This window comes from Heteronotia binoei, chromosome 12, assembly GCF_032191835.1.
Source record: "Heteronotia binoei isolate CCM8104 ecotype False Entrance Well chromosome 12, APGP_CSIRO_Hbin_v1, whole genome shotgun sequence".
NCBI lineage: Eukaryota > Metazoa > Chordata > Lepidosauria > Squamata > Gekkonidae > Heteronotia > Heteronotia binoei.
Genome location: NC_083234.1, coordinates 9,506,895 through 9,523,454, shown reverse-complemented (window position 1 = coordinate 9,523,454; position 16,560 = coordinate 9,506,895). Strand labels below are relative to the sequence as shown.

Sequence of the window (16,560 nt, the reverse complement as noted above, 5' to 3'; positions counted from 1 at the left end):
ACCACCCTGTAAAAAGTCTTCCATGAAAACGTGAAAGCAACGTCACCCCAGAGTCAGAAATGACTGGTGCTTGCACAGGGGGCTACCTTTACCTTTAATTAACCTTGAAGAGCTGGACTGTGTCCAGTTCTGGTTGCCATATCTCAACAAGGAAATTGGCAGAGCTGGAAAAAGTTCAGAGGAGGGGCAACCAAAATGATTAGGGAGTTGGAGCACCTTCCTTATGAGAAAAGAGTCTGGGACTTTTCAGTTTAGAAAAGAGACAGCTAAAAGGGGGGGGGGGCTTGAGAGGTTTTTTAAATTATGCACAAGGTGGAGAGAGCTGACGAAGATAAATGTGCCTCCTTCTCCCAAAATACTAGAACTTGAGGGCATCCAAGGGAACTGATGCTGGGTAGTAAGTTCAGAATGGACAAAAGGAAATATTGCTTTACACAGAGAGTGATTAAAATATGTAATTAGCTGCCGCAGCAGGGGTGGGGAACCTTTTAGATGCCAAGGGCCATATGGATATTTGCGGGCCATAAAAAATTATCAACTTAAAAAACAGTGCTCCGCTGAGGGAGAACGATTCAGGCCAGCAAAATTAATGCAAATAATTGTTTTTCTATTTGAAGTCATGTGGGGAGAGCCTAATCTGGCATTACACACACACACAAACACACACACACACGGCCTGCCGCCCTAGGCAAATGCAGAGGTCCAGGGCTTTTTTTGTAGAAAAAGCCCAGCAGGAACTCAGTAGCATATTAGACCACATCCCCTAATATTAGCATATTAGGTCACACACTCATTAGCATATTAGGCCACACCCTCTGGGATAATCAAGTGCAAACTGAACGGTGACAGTAATTTTTCTAGGCCCTACAGCAATTCTGGCCGGCTGGCCAGGCCCCGGGGAGGCTGCTGCACAGCGCAGCTGGGCCCCACGATCCTCACTGGCCAGCCAGGCCCCAGGGAGGCTGACACATGACTCGGTTCGGCCCAGCAATCCCAGAGGGCCACACCAATATGCGGCCCTCGGGATGGAGGTTCCCCACCCCTGTGCTACAGGATATCATGATGGCCAAAGGAACAGACAGCTTTAAAAGATCTATGGAAGAAGAAGAAGAAGAAGAAGAAGAAGAAGATATTGGATTTATATCCCGCCCTCCACTCCGAAGAGTCTCAGAGCAGCTCACAATCTCCTTTCCCTTCCTCCCCTACAACAGACACCCTGTGAGGTCGATGAAGATGTTGGATTTATATCCCCTCCTCCACTCCGAAGAGTCTCAGAGCGGCTCACAATCTCCTTTCCCTTCCTCCCCCACAACAGACACCCTGTGAGGTAGATGAAGATATTGGATTTACATCCCGCCCTCCACTCCGAAGAGTCTCAGAGCGGCTCACAATCTCCTTTACCCCCCCCCCCCACAACAGACACCTTGTGAGGTAGATGAAGATATTGGATTTATATCCCGCCCTCCACTCCGAAGAGTCTCAGAGCGGCTCACAATCTCCTTTCCCTTCCTCCCCCACAACAGATACCCCGTGAGGTAGATGAAGATGTTGGATTTATATCCCCTCCTCCACTCCGAAGAGTCTCAGAGCAGCTCACAATCTCCTTTCCCTTCCTCCCCCACAACAGACACCCCGTGAGGTAGATGAAGATATTGGATTTATATCCCGCCCTCCACTCTGAAGAGTCTCAGAGCGGCTCACAATCTCCTTTCCCTTCCTCCCCCACAACAGACACACTGTGAGGTAAATGAAGATATTGGATTTATATCCTGCCCTCTACTCCGAAGAGTCTCAGAGCGGCTCACAATCTCCTTTATCTTCCTCCCCCACAACAGACAATCCTGTGAGGTAAATGAAGATATTGGATTTATATCCTGCCCTCCACTCCGAAGAGTCTCAGAGCGGCTCACAATCTCCTTTCCTTTCCTCCCCTACAACAGACACCCTGTGAGGTAGATGAAGATGTTGGATTTATATCCCGCCCTCCACTCCGAAGAGTCTCAGAGCGGCTCACAATCTCCTTTCCCTTCCTCCCCCACAACAGACACCCTGTGAGGTAGATGAAGATATTGGATTTATATCCCGCCCTCCACTCCAAAGAGTCTCAGAGCAGCTCACAATCGCCTTTACCTTCCTCCCCCACAACAGACACCCTGTGAGGTGGGTGGGACTTAGAGGGCTCTCACAGCAGCTGCCCTTTCAAGGACAACCTCTGCCAGAGCTCTGGCTGACCCAAGGCCATCCCAGCAGCTGCAAGTGGAGGAGTGGGGAATCAAACCCGGTTCTCCCAGATAAGAGTCCGCACACTTAACCACTACACCAAACCGGAGGGTAAGTATCAGTGACTACTAGCCATGATGACTGACGGGGAACGTCCACATTCAGAGGCACTCAGCCTCTGAATCCCAGAGCTAGGAGGCAACACCAGGGGAAGGCCTCAGCCTCCATGTCCTGTTGTTGGAACTGATTGGCCACTGTGTGAAACAAGATTCTGGTCTAGGTAGACCACTCGTCTGATCCAGCAAGGTTCTTCTTATGTGTCGTGTAGCTGAGTGTAGCGTAGCGTAGTTGAGCGTCAGACTAGGATCTGCTAGATCCAGGCTCAGATCCATAGAAGACGACCGGATGACTATGGGCCAGCGCCAGCCTAACCTAACCTACCTCAAAGGGTTGTTGTGAGGATAAAATGGAAGAGAATGATGTGAGACGCTTTAGGTTCCCCCACCGGGGAGAAATTTGGGGGTATAAAGGGGATAAAATCAATCAATCAAATGAAACAATTACGAGCCTGACAGCATAGTGGAGAAAGGCAGGGTTTCATAACTGATCAGCAAACATCTAACTCCGTGAGAACTTTTGAATTCAAGTTTTGATGAGTTGTAGAATCGCCTTCTGTAGCCATCTGTTTCCACCTGATTCTCTCTTACCCCATCCTATTCTTTTACCCCAAGCCTTATTCTACCCCACCCCTCCCAAACCTTGTCTCCTGGAAAGACCCTTGATTATTTCAATATCAAAGTGTCCACAGCATTAAATGGAAGAAGTAACCGTGGTCACTTAATCCTGATGAAGAACTCTGTGTAACTCTGAAGCTTGAACTAGTAGATTCTAGCGCAATACAGGATGCATGACCTTTCCTTGTTTTGCAGTGTAGGCCTGTGCAGAATTATTCCAGTCCAAGGCCATCATTCACTTCAGTGAGTTTACCCTAGAGTAACTCTGCCTAGGATTACACAGTGCCTTGGGATAGTAAAAGAAACCCTCCTGCTTTTGAGGCCACGAGCACCTCAGAGAACCAACAAAATTTTGGGTCTCGAGAGTTGAAGCTTCATTGGATACTTTGAGCTTTGTTTCTAAAAGCTTATAACCCAAAAAATGTTGATTCTCTGAGATGCTGGTAGATGCAAATCTAGCTGTTCCACTGTGGAGCAACTTACCCACCGTCTGAAACTGTTGTGGGCAGGGCTATTTTTACAGCAGGAGCTCCTTTGCATATTAGGCCACACACCCCTGACGTAGCCAATCTTCCTGGAGCTTACAGTAGGCCCTGTACCAAGAGCCCTGTAAGCTCTTGGAGGATTGGCTATAGCAGGGGTGTGTGGCCTAATATGCAAAGGAGCTCCTGCTACCAAAAAAAGAAAAAGCCCTGGTTATGGGATAGTACTGTGTTCTGGACAAGTGAGATTAATTTAGCAGAGCAGGGCTAGACGACATACTGCGTGCAGTCTTAAAGTTTCCTTTCTAAACTCACGGATCTCAGTGTACTTAAAAGTGCTTAACTCTGCTTAAATAAATCAGCTTAGAAGGCTGAAACTCTGTCTAGGATTGTGCTGCTAAAGGGATCTTTTTTGACTCTTAAAAGCTTATACCCTGAACCTCTTGTTGATCTCTTAAGGTGCACTGGACTCCAGTCTAGGAAGGTCTTTCTACTGGTGCTTCAAGTCCCGCACTGCCACCTTGTGGTAATACGCTCACCACGCATCGCTGTCTCTTGCTTTAAAGACAGCCCAGTACTCCAAATCCGGGGGGCTTTGAACGCAGGCAGACTGCATTCTCAAGGCTCTGTGCTGATCCATTGATGTCTTGAATCCTTGTCCCTTTCAATATAAATTCTCATTCAGTTATGACTGGTGTTGACAACCTCTTCCAAAACTGCAAGCTTAGAGCCGTGCCAAAGGTTACAGATGATTTTAAAAACAGGCATAAACCATAAACTGCAGAACAGATGCCTTACAAACTTTGGGGGAGGTGGGTGTGAAACGAAGAAAGGAAATTCTACCACATAAATTCGTGGAGATTTTGGGGGTGGAGCCTGAGGAGGGCAGGGTCTGGAGAGAGGTAGGGGTGTCAGCTGGGTATAATGGCATAGAGTCCTCCCTCCAAAGCCATTTTCTCCAGGAAAACGGATCTTGCTCATCAGCAGAACACTTATAACTCCAGGAGTTCTCCAGGCTTCGCCTAGAAGTCAGCAATCCCAAATGTGTCACTTCTGAGCAGGAATACAGTGGCTCAGTGGTAGAGCATCTGCTTGGGAAGCAGAAGGTCCCAGGTTCAATCCCCGGCATCTCCAACTCAAAAGGGTTCAGGCAAATAGGCATAAAAAACCTCAGCTTGAGACCCTGGAAAGCTGCTGCTAGCCTGAGTAGACAAGACTGACTTTGATGGACCGAGGGTCTGATTCTGTAGAAGGCAGCTTCATATGTTCATATTAGGGGAGGGACGGTGGCTCAGTGGTAGAGCATCTGCTTGGTAAGCAGAAGGTCCCAGGTTCAATCCCCAGCCTCTCCAACTAAAAAGGGTCCAGGCATGTAGGCATGAAAAACCTCAGCTGGAGACCCTGGAGAGCAGGGGAGGGACAGTGGCTCAGTGGTAGAGCATCTGCTTGGTAAGCAGAAGGTCCCAGGTTCAATCACCGGCATCTCCAAGTAAAAAGGGTCCAGTCAAATAGGCATGAAAAACCTCAGCTTGAGACCCTGGAGAGCCATGAATGGGGCTGTGGCTCAGTGGTAGAGCATCTGCTTGGTAAGCAGAAGGTCCCAGGTTCAATCCCTGGCATCTCCAACTAAAAAGGGTCCAGGCAAGTAGGCATGAAAAACCTCAGCTTGAGACCCTGGAGAGCCATGAATGGGGCTGTGGCTCAGTGGTAGAGCATCTGCTTGGTAAGCAGAAGGTCCCAGGTTCAATCCCTGGCATCTCCAACTAAAAAGGATCCAGACAAATAGGCATGAAAAACCTCAGCTTGAGACCCTGGAGAGCTGCTGCCAGTCTGAGTAGACAATACTGACTTTGATGGACCCAGGGTCTGATTCAGTATAAGGCAGCTTCATGTGTTCATATATATATACATGTTCATAAGAGAGATGCATTGAAGCAGACGGTGCCATGCTTGGGGGAAGCCCTTGTGTGCTCTGAATTTGCTCTGGCAATGCATTTTGTGACTGGAGTCAAAGGTCAAAAAGTCAAGCTCACCTCCTCCTCCCAGGGGCTTGCAGATGCCCGTCCCCTTTCGCACACCTCTCTTGCTTCTGGGTTGGCCACGGGAGGGCTGCCCTCAACAGGGGGCAGAGTTTGCCCCTGGGGCTCCATTGGCTGGTTCCCCTGCCCTAGGGTCGACTTCTGCCAGTAGGTGAAGGCTTTCGTGTTTTGCTCGGTGTGGCCACTCTAATTCTTATTCGCCTCTTCCTTGGCTACGTTTGTGTGTGTGTGTTTTTATACTATCAGGTTGGCACAATATCGTCAGGTCTCAGCAGTTAACCAGGGGTTGAGCTGGTTAGTGCTTGGATGCTTCTTCCCTGTGAGGTGGGTGGGGCTGAGAGAGCTCTCCCAGAAGCTGCCCTTTCAAGGACAGGGCAGAGCTGCCAGAGCTATGGCTGACCCAAGGCCGTTTCAAGCAGCTGCAAGTGGAGGAGTGGGGAATCAAACCGGGTTCTCCCAGATAAGAGTCCGCACACTTAACCACTACACCAAACTGGCTCTCACAAGGACAGCTCTGCCAGAGCTCTGACTGACCCAAGGCCATTCCAGCAGCTGCAAGTGGAGGAGTGGGGAATCAAACCTAGTTCTCCCAGATAAGAGTCTGCACACTTAACCACTACACCAAACTGGCTCTCACAAGGACTGCTCTGCCAGAGCTATGGCTGACCCAAGGCCATTCCAGCAGATGCAAGTGGAGGAGTGGGGAATCAAACCTGGTTCTCCTGGATAAGAGTCCGCACACTTAACCACTACACCAAACTGGCTCTCACAAGGACAGCTCTGCCAGAGCTCTGGCTGACCCAAGGCCATTCCAGCAGCTGCAAGTGGAGGAGTGGGGAATCAAACCGGGTTCTCCCAGATAAGAGTCTGCACACTTAACCACTACACCAAACTGGCTCTCACAAGGACAGCTCTGCCAGAGCTCTGGCTGACCCAAGGCCATTCCAGCAGCTGCAAGTGGAGGAGTGGGGAATCAAACCGGGTTCTCCCAGATAAGAGTCTCCACACTTAACCACTACACCAAACTGGCTCTCACAAGGACAGCTCTGCCGGAGCTATGGCTGACCCCAGGCCGTTTCAAGCAACTGCAAGTGGAGGAGTGGGGAATCAAACCGGGTTCTCCCAGTTAAAAGTTTGCACACTTAACCGCTACACCAAACTTATCTCTGTACTGTAAATAAAGTTATAATGAGCAACAAAGTATTTTTTGTGGTGGTACTCACTAGAACTGAGTATCATCCCCTTTGGGGGGAGGTTCACACATCCTGATGGGAAATTGGTAGAAATTGGCACCACTTTATATATCGGTGCAGGCGCCTTCCTCCCCGCCCCCCTTTTTTCCTTAACGGAGAAAGCACTTCTTATAAATATTTCCTTTCTGTTGCCACTTCTTTTGCCACTCTAGATGGAGAAAAACGAACGGAAGGAGATCCTGTCCAAGACCCAGGTCGGGGTTGATCACAAGGAGTCAGACATGAAAGACCGAGTGGGCATCAGCGATGATTTCGCCCTGACCATCAGCAAGGTGACTCCGAGGGATGCCAAGACATACCTGTGCCAGGTGGGAGCGGGCAGTGCTGGCTTTGCAGAGAAGCAGGCGGAGCTGCGTGTCTCAAGTGAGTCGTGTGGAGGCCTCAGTCCCATCGCGGGTGGGAAGTGCTGCTTCTTGGGCTTTGGACTGGGCAGTTTTGCTAGCCTGAGGGTGGAATGAATGTCGATAGACATCCATAGGACGAGTCCTTCACTCCCACCCCAGTAGATCAGCCGGTTCTGATGGGAGAGGCACATCACGAAGTTGCTTAGCAACCACGCTTCCCCCTCCTGTTTCCACGTCCTGATGAAAACAGTGACCTGAGAAGAGATGCAGAGCCGGTCCCAATATCTTAAGAACATAAGAGAAGCCATGTTGGATCAGGCCAACGGCCCATCCAGTCCAACACTCTGTCACACAGTGGCAAAAAAATTTATATATACACACATACACTGTGGCTAATAGCCACTGATGGACCTGGGCTCCATATTTTTATCTAAACCTCTCTTGAAGGTGGCTATACTTGTGGCCGCCACCACCTCCTGTGGCAGTGAATTCCACATGTTAATCACCCTTTGGGTGAAGGACTTCCTTTTATCCGTCTTAACCTGACTGCTCAGCAATTTCATCAAATGCCCACGAGTTCTTGTATTGTGAGAAAGGGAGAAAAGGACTTCTTTCTCTACTTTCTCCATCCCGTGCATTATCTTGGAAACCTCTATCATGTCACCCCGCAGTCGACGTTTCTCCAAGCTAAAGAGTCCCAAGCGTTTCAACCTTTCTTCATAGGGAAAGTGCTCCAGCCCTTTAATCATTCTAACCATTCTAACCATTAATCATTCTAAGATTAATCATTAATTAATCTTTAAAACCCGCAAGCTTCTCTTTTGCTGCGCTTTTGGCGCTGTTGGCTGCCGCGATCCCAAGCTGCTCCTACACCCATCCTTCTGTCAGAAAAGAAAGCGTTTTTCGTGGCAGATTCTAGTTTATCTGCAGGGTCACTTCTTTCCCTGTGCCCCAGCGCAACAGCTTCGCTGATTTCAGCAGGTACCGTCCTACAAAGGGCAAAATCCATAACTACACGCCGTCATGCGTTCTCTCTGGTGGCCCCCACCTTATGGAAGGTCCTCTCTGGCCAAAGAACAAAGCGGTAGACAAGTGCACCTTTCAGACCAACCAAGTTTTATTCAGAATGTAAGCTTTCGTATGCTTACGAAAACTTAGTTAAAATTCAGTTGGTCTGAAAGGTGCACTTGAACATATGAACATATGAAGCTGTCTTATACTGAATCAGACCCTCGGTCCATCAAAGTCAGTATTGTCTTCTCAGACTGGCAGCGGCTCTCCAGGGTCTCAAGCTGAGGTTTTTCACACCTATTTGCCTGGACCCTTTTTTAGTGGAGATGCCGGGGATTGAACTTGGGACCTTCTGCTTCCCAAGCAGATGCTCTACCACTGAGCCACCGTCCCTTTCCTGCTCTCCAGGGTCTCAAGCTGAGGTTTTTCACACCTATTTGCCTGGACCCTTTTTTGGAGATGCCAGGGATTGAACCTGGGACTTTCTGCTTCCCAAGCAGATGCTCTACCACTGAGCCACCATCCCTTCCTTTAAATTGGCCTTTAAATATACTATGAAGGTGAAGGGCCCTGTCTTGGATGGCCCAGGCTAGCCAGGTTTCGTGAGATCTCAGAAGCTAAGCAAGGTCTGTCCTACTTAATCTTTGGTTGGGGGAGCGCTAAGAAACTCCAGGGTTGCTGTGCAGAAGCAGACAATGGCAAACCACCTCGGAATGTCTCTTGCCTTGAAAACTCTCCATGGTCTGCTCAGACTGGTAGTGGCTCTCCAGGGTCTCAAGCTGAGGTTTTTCATACTTATTTGCCTGGACCCTTTTTTGGAGATGCCGGGGATTGAACCTGGGACCTTCTGCTTCCCAAGCAGATGCTCTACCACTGAGCCACCGTCCCTCCCCTCCCACTTGTCTACTGCGTTGTTCTATTGCTCCAGACCAACACGGCTGCCTGCTGGGATCTCTCCGACCAAAATTAAGCTCTCTCCTGGCTTTCTGCAAAGGGGAATTATTCAAGAGGGTTTCTGCACAGGTAAATAAATAGGACCGTGTTGTGCTGAAACGATCAGAAAGCCTTCGTTGGTAAAAAGAAAGAGACTGTAGGCTGTACTATTCTACTGCTGCCTATTGCTGTAAGTAATCTTTGGATGTGGTAGTTTCACTTTCTGCATTACTTGATGTATCCTGTTGAAAAGCTCATGCTCCGTTTCAGCTCTGCTGCGAGATTTCAGCTTGTTTTCCAGATTTCTGCCACCCGGACCGTCTTGCAGTGTTCGTCGGACGTTCCGTCCTGTTGATGGTATTAGATTTATGCTGCCTAACCCACCTCTCGAGTTGCAGCGAGAAAGGCAGACTATAAATAGCCCGATCCATAAACAAATAATTTTAACCCTGCTGCATTTGCCATAGGAGAACCTCCCGTAGCATTGTCTGGGGCATGCTAACCCTGGCCTGTCCTTCCCTTTTTAGAGGCTCCAGAAACATCAGTGGTGGTTGTGAGTGAGGGCATCGGGGCCTCGAAGGACGAGCTTTCTCAGGTGAGAACAGGATTTGGTGTTTCTGCTCTTGAACCTCACGTAGTTAGGTCTAGTCAGGGCTTTTTTCGTAGCAGGAACTCCTTTGCATATCAGGCCACACCCTCCTGATGTAGCCAATCCTCCAAAAGCTTACAGTAGCCCCTGAAAGAAAGAGCCCTGTAGGTTCTTGGAGGATTGGCTACACGAGAGGGGTGTGGCCTAATATGCAAAGGAGTTCCTTCTACAAAAAAAGCCCTGGGTCTAGTACAGTTTCATGTTCTGTGGCACTCTGCCAACGTGTACCCTAGAAAGAAGAAGAAGATATTGGATTTATATCCTGCCCTCCACTTTGAATCTCAGAGCGGCTCACAATCTCCTTTACCTTCCTCCCCCACAACAGACACCCTGTGAGGTGGGTGGGGCTGGAGAGGGCTCTCACAGCAGCTGCCCTTTCAAGGACAACCTCTGCCAGAGCTATGGCTGACCCAAGGCCATTCCAGCAGCTGCAAGTGGAGGAGTGGGGAATCAAACCCGGTTCTCCCAGATAAGAGTCCGCACACTTCACCACTACACCAAACTGGCTCTCACAAGGACAGCTCTGCCAGAGCTCTGGCTGACCCAAGGCCATTCCAGCAGCTGCAGGTGGAGGAGTGGGGAATCAAACCCGGTTCTCCCAGATAAGAGCCCGCACACTTCACCATTGCACCAAACTGGCTCTCACAAAGACAGCTCTGCGAGAACTATGGCTGACCCAAGGCCATTCCAGCAGGTGCAAGTGGAGGAGTGGGGAATCAAACCCGGTTCTCCCAGATAAGAGTCCGTGCACTTAACCACTACACCAAACTGGCTCTGGAAAAGTAACTCTCAGGGAACAACAGTGTAGGCCTGGGTTAGTGGCTGGCTGCCTGCTTCATCAGCCACAGGAATGGCAGCTTTATAGCACCGCGAGAGCGCGTTCCCACAACACTCAATAATGAGTTTTGCAACTGGATTTTTACTGTGTAAGGATAGCAAAAGTCTAGTTGCAATACACATTGTTTGGTGCAGCGTGAACACACCCTAAATGGGACAGCCGGGAGCTAAGCAGGGTCGGCCCCTGGTTAGTCCAGGGAGACCTGAGCTGCTGGGCGGAGGAAGGCAATGGCCCACCACCTCTGAATGTCTCTTGCTTTGACACCCCCCTGGTTCTGGGGTCACAGTGTTTTCTTGTGGCCTGAATGGCCCAAGCTGGCCTGATCTTGTCCGCTCTCACTTTGTCAGGCTCAGCTCTCGTTAGTACTGGAATGGGAGAACTCGAGGGTTGCTGTGCAGAGGCAGGCGACGGCAAACTACCTCTGTTCATCGCTTGCCTTGGAAACGCCGTGAGGGGTTTGCCATGAGTTGGTTGCAACGCGATGGTAGTTGATTATTACCATGTTCAATTAAAGGAAAGCAGGGGTGGAATTCTAACAGGAGCTCCTTTGCATATTAGGCCACACACCCCTGATGCAGCCAATCCTCCAAGAGCTTACTAGGAATTCTAGCAGGAGCTCCTTTGCATATTAGGCCACACACCCCTGATGCAGCCAATCCTCCAAGAGCTTACACGGCTCTTTTTTGTAAGCTCTTGGGGAATTGGCTACATCAGGAGTGTGTGGCCTAATATGCAAAGGAGCTCCTGCTAGAATCCCACCCCTGAAGGAAGGGTTAGGATTTGGCTCAAAAGAAAACGTGAGTGGTGGGGTTAGCTCGGAAGGGGGCAAAAACCTCGGGTTTCCCAACTATTTGGGTTCCCATTTGCCATTTTGGTCGCAGATTATTGAGTTCAGATGTATGAGAATGTGTGTTTTCAAGCTGAGCAAGAAACATATAGATAAGATCTGGGATTTGAACCCTAAGCCAAAATGTGAGCTGTTGGATTACGATCTTTTAAGGTTATGCAGTGTCTGAGTTTGTCTGTCTGTCTTAGATTGCAACATGTACCAGCCAGAATGGCTACCCAACTCCATCCATCACATGGTACAAGGACCAACTCCCTCTGTACCCCAATGGAACAGGTAGGTCTGACTGACAGAGTAGAGCATTCCCTCACATAATAGCTTTGGGGAGATGAGAACATAAGAGCCCTGCTGGATCAGGCCAGGGGTCCGTCTAATCCAGTGCCCTGCCTCACACAGTGGCCAACCAGTTCCTCTGGAGGGCCAGAAACAAGGCACAGAGGCCGAGGCCTTTCTAAGAACATCAGAAGAGCCCTGCTGGATCAGACCAGTGGTCCATCTCATCCAGCATCCTGTCTCGCACAGTGGCCAGCCAGTTCCTCTGGAGGGCCAACAACAGAGCACAGAAGCCGAGGCCTTCCTCTGATAAGAACATCAGAAGAGCCCCCCTGGATCAGACTAGTGGTCCATCTAGTCCAGCATTCTGTCTCACGCAGTGGCCAAATAGGTCCTCTGGAGGGCCAACAACAGAGCAGAGAGGCTGAAGCCTTCCCCATATCTTGCAAAAGTCATATTAGCGATAACTGCATACAGAGAAACTTCTGTTTAAGCTCTGCCTTCACAGTTGTAAGAAAATTGTATCTGCCCTCCTGTGCACTTCTTGCTTTGTTCCTCTTGCCAAGAGCTTTCCAGAATCTTCTCCCCCCCGCCGCCCAAATTCCTAATTCAGAGTGAATGCCGCCCCACTTTGTCCTTCCAGAGACAGACGTCCGCAATGCAGTCATCAGGGAGTCCAGTGGCCTCTTCACCGTCAGCAGCATCCTCTTCGAACACGTCACCAAAGAGGACCGCCGTGCCTTCTACCACTGCCAAGTTGACTACAGCTTGATGGGGGTCAACAAGACATCCGAGACGGAGCGCTTCCAAATCACAGTGCTTTGTAAGACAGGGCTGGAGGCGGGGAATGAGAGGGAGAGCATATTTGTTTGGGAGGGGGCCTCTGGGAAAGGAGAGAGGGTTGATGATGATATTGGATTTATATCCCGCCCTCCACTCCGAAGAGTCTCAGAGCGGTTCACAATCTCCTTTATCTTCCTCCCCCACAACAGACACCCTGTGAGGTGGGTGGGGCTGAGAGAGCTCTCCCAGAAGCTGCCTTTTCAAGGACAGAGTCTCAGAGCGGCCTACAATCTCCTTTATCTTCCTCTCCCACAACAGACACCCTGTGAGGTGGGTGGGGCTGAGAGAGCTCTTCCAGAAGCTGCCCTTTCAAGGACAGAGTCTTAGAGTGACCTACAATCTCCTTTATCTTCCTCCCCCACAACAGACACCCTGTGAGGCAGGTGCGGCTGAGAGGGCTCTCCCAGAAGCTCCCATTTCGAGGACAGAGCCTCAGAGCGGCCTACAATCTCCTTTTCCTTCCTCCCCCACAACAGACACCCTGTGAGGTGGGTGGGGCTGAGAGAGCTCTCCCAGATGCTGAGCTATGGCTAACCCAAAGCCATTCCAGCAGCTGCAAGTGGGGGAGTGGGGAATCAATCCCGGTTCTCCCAGATAAGAGTTCGCACACTTAACCACTATACCAAACTGGGTGCTGAATGAAAGGGTGCTGTATGACCCTCATGTCATTGTAGGAGGTGAACGCTTATCCGTATTGTGGTTCCAAAGACAGACCTCTTGTAATTGCAGCTGGGCCCACAATTACAGCCGCCCCCCCCAAAAAAAAAATCCTGGGTCCTTTTGGGTGCATCGGGGTATTTTTTGGGGGGGGGGGGAAGGCAGCATGATGTAACCTGATCTTGGAAGCTAAACAGGGTGGGGGGTACTTGGAAGGGAGACCACCAAAGAAGACTGCAGAGGAAAGCAACAACCCGCTTCTCACTCACCTTGAAAGCTTCTTGCTGAGGTCACGATAAGCAGAGCTTTTTTTTGTAGCAGGAACTCCTTTGCATATTAGGAGTTCCACACCCCCTGATGCAGCCAATCCTTCAACAGCTTACAGGGCTCTTACAGGGTCTCCTGTAAGCTCTCGGAGGATTGGCTACATCAGGGGTGTGTGGCCTAATATGCAAAGGAGCTCCTGCTACAAAAACCCTGATAAGTCAGCTGCGATTGACGGCACTTACATACATATAGGCCATTTTCATTACCCTAAAACCACGGTGTTTTGGTTAGGATCTCTTGATGTGAGCGCACGGGAGAGTGTATGTTGCATCTCAGAAATGCTTAATAAATATTAGAACTCAGCACCTGAAGAAAGGGAAGGAACCGTCGCCTCAAACTACGGGGAGTGCAAACTCCCCCGAATAATGTGGAGTTGGGAGGTTAGAGACAAATGTAAGAACTGGTTTTGCCTATTTGTGTCACCCCTGCTGGAGAGGAAATAAACGAGGGAAAGCTTCGGCAATCTAAGCGAGGTCCTCTTCTCTTTTCGCCGGCCTGCAGATCCCTCTGAGAACATCTACTTCATCATCGATGGCCCCAGCAAGGAACTGAAGGAAGGCGACGAGGTGACGCTGCGTTGCAAAGCGGACGGCTATCCGGAGCCTGAATACACCATTTTCAAAGTTGAGGTGAGCGGTTGTGTCTTTCCCCCGTGACAAACAGTAGCCAGGCATCCGGCTCGAATCCTGTTCCCCCGTTGCTGGAAGCAGAAGGGCACCAAGGCTGCTTTGCTCAGCAGACCCGACATCTGTCCATTCTGGCCTCCTGGCACCAAAATCTGCCAACCGGCTGTTACCGAGGAGCCAGCAAACAGGGCAAGGAGGCTGCGTAACGCTCCCCTGCTTCCTGAGCCCAGCAACTTGTGTTCACAGATACACTGCCTCTGTGCATGGAGGCTCCATCGACAGATCAGTTGCCGACAGCCGTCGATAGCTCTGTCCTGAAAGAATTTTAGTTTGAAGTTCCGTTTTCAGCTTTTCCCCAGAATTATTTTGTAGAACCGCCGGTTGCACAGATGCCCTTGAAAGCGAGTGAGTAACCCCCGGGGCAGAGTCTCAGAAACCAATGAGAGAAGGCTGCGTAAGACTGCCAGTCCTTGGGGACGAGGTTGAAAGGCGGTGCCTGTTCTGGCTTCTGTCGAAGGCAGCAAAACCATAATGCGCTTTGACAGAAGAGGAGAAACTACTGCTCACCCCATTCCCCTCCCTCCCCCAAAAAACCAGGATGGTTGGGAGAGAAATGTGGAAGTTTCCCTCTCTTCTGTCGTGCAGTAATGCTAAATTTAGTTGTGAGGAGTCTGTCAGATACTGGGCATGTTTTCAATCTAATTTCCTTTCTCCCGTTCCAGACTCCTTTAAACTAATTTAATCCTTAAACAAATCTGCCCCTTCGTAACTAGGAAAGGGGGAAGGATCCGTTTGAATAGGAAAAGCTAATTCCCCCCCCCTTCCCTTCTAATTAATTCCACCCTCTTTCCCAGCCGTTCCAAAATGAGAAGGACACAGATGTTTCCCGACTTTTGGAAACTCTTGGGCGTTGAAATCAGTGTTGGGGGATGCCGTCGTAATGGTGCGCAAGACCACACCTTTTGTCAGGGTTCGGTAGGTGGCAAAACTTGTGGTTGGCACCAGCCTTACCGCTTCCTCAAGAGATCTTGATTTTGGCGTTAGGCTGTGAAGGACAGAGAGATTCCTCACCCTCTAAGCAGGGTGGTGTGGGTGGATGCACACGTCTTCGTGTTCAACCCTGTAGAACTGAACCACGGAGACTCTCTCGAAGAGGCTTAAGTCTGGTTCTGTGTGGATCAACAAGCCACAAACAAGAGGGCACATTCTGCATACCTGCGGAGACTCCCAAGTCCAGCAGGGAAAGACATTCTCCCTTACTGGGGGTCCCCACAGGAATACATGCTGTTTTTTCTTCTTTTGTAGCTTACCGATCAGGACAGGGCTGTCCACCTGCAAAGGAACGAATGCACCTGTTTTATACCACGTCATAAGACTGCTCCACATTCACATTTTCTTGCCTTGTGCATTTCTGTTGCTTTGAGTCTCCTCCCCGCCCCGCCCTTTCCCTCACATCTTGCTCCTTCCGGTAGTCCATTTGATGCTACGTTGGTGTATATCCGGCATAAAAACCTGCAGATAATATTGACTCAACCACTAGAATTGGCAAAACTTGCTTAACGTTAAGAGCCACATGGAATAAACATCAGATGTTTGAGAGAAGGAAGGAAAAATAAGATGGGCAGGAAGAGGTGGAAAGAAAGCAACTTTAAATGCATTCTCCAAGCCGCTGGCTGGGCTTGGCTTGGAGAATGTGATTTAAAGAGACAAATGCCTTCTCCAAACTGGCTGACAGGGCGGTGGGGGATTTGAGAGCCACACAATCTGTGTGAAAGAGCCACGGTCTCCTCCCTGCCCTGGAGGGAGGAAAACACATGCAGAAAAGACCTCCCCACCCCCACCCCCAAGGCAATAGGTACAAACAAGCAAGGAAGGTGAGAATGTGGAAGAGCCCCATACTCTGGACCCATTCCTACTAAGACCTGTCTGCTTGGACTGATAGCAAGTTGGATTGAATGTATCTTCAAGGGGAAATGACTGTTCAATTGGAGAAAATCCCAGTCAGGGAACACACAAAGCCACCTTCTACTGAGTCATACCCTTGACCTGTCAAGGCCAGTATCGTCTCCTCTGACAGAGGGCAGCTCTCCAGGGTCTCGGGCAGAGGTCTTTCCTCTTCCAAGCTGGAGGTAGCTGAAGATAGAACCTGGGACCTTCTGCGTGTAAGACTGGGGCTGCCCCACAGCCTCTTACCTTGAACGGTCTTGTTCAGCTTCTCCTGCCCCCTCTCTCGCGCTCAGGACCAAGTGCTGGCTGCCACCTCTGGGGAGCTGACCTTTGACCACGTCAAGAAAGAGGACAGCGGCACCTACTACTGCCGAGTGTTCGATTTTGACAGCATGAACGAGCTGGAGGCCAACGTCAACCTGTCTGTCAACTGTAAGTGGGGCTGGGTTGTTCAGAAGGTTCTGCTTGAAAGGGCTGGCTCCCCTGAAACTGGGGAGAAAAGCTGAGTACGAATGAATGAATGAATGAATGAAATAG

General features: G+C 50.0%; 1 protein-coding gene and 2 non-coding genes across 4 annotated transcripts in view; all 3 read left to right on the top strand.

Moving 5' to 3' along the window:
- MCAM (melanoma cell adhesion molecule) overlaps nucleotides 1-16,560 on the top strand; it is an 84,854-nt gene that overhangs the window by 44,721 nt on the left and 23,573 nt on the right. For both annotated transcript variants that reach the window (XM_060250532.1, XM_060250533.1), the window contains exons 3-8: nucleotides 6,881-7,091; nucleotides 9,544-9,611; nucleotides 11,539-11,626; nucleotides 12,267-12,446; nucleotides 13,952-14,079; nucleotides 16,317-16,455. In XM_060250532.1, the coding sequence (XP_060106515.1) occupies nucleotides 6,881-7,091; nucleotides 9,544-9,611; nucleotides 11,539-11,626; nucleotides 12,267-12,446; nucleotides 13,952-14,079; nucleotides 16,317-16,455 (814 nt within the window). The remainder of the gene's footprint in view (nucleotides 1-6,880; nucleotides 7,092-9,543; nucleotides 9,612-11,538; nucleotides 11,627-12,266; nucleotides 12,447-13,951; nucleotides 14,080-16,316; nucleotides 16,456-16,560) is intronic.
- On the top strand, nucleotides 4,990-5,061 carry TRNAT-GGU (transfer RNA threonine (anticodon GGU)). The gene has a single exon. It is a non-coding gene; the product is annotated as a tRNA-Thr (tRNA).
- TRNAT-GGU (transfer RNA threonine (anticodon GGU)) lies at nucleotides 5,127-5,198 on the top strand. Its single transcript has one exon. It is a non-coding gene; the product is annotated as a tRNA-Thr (tRNA).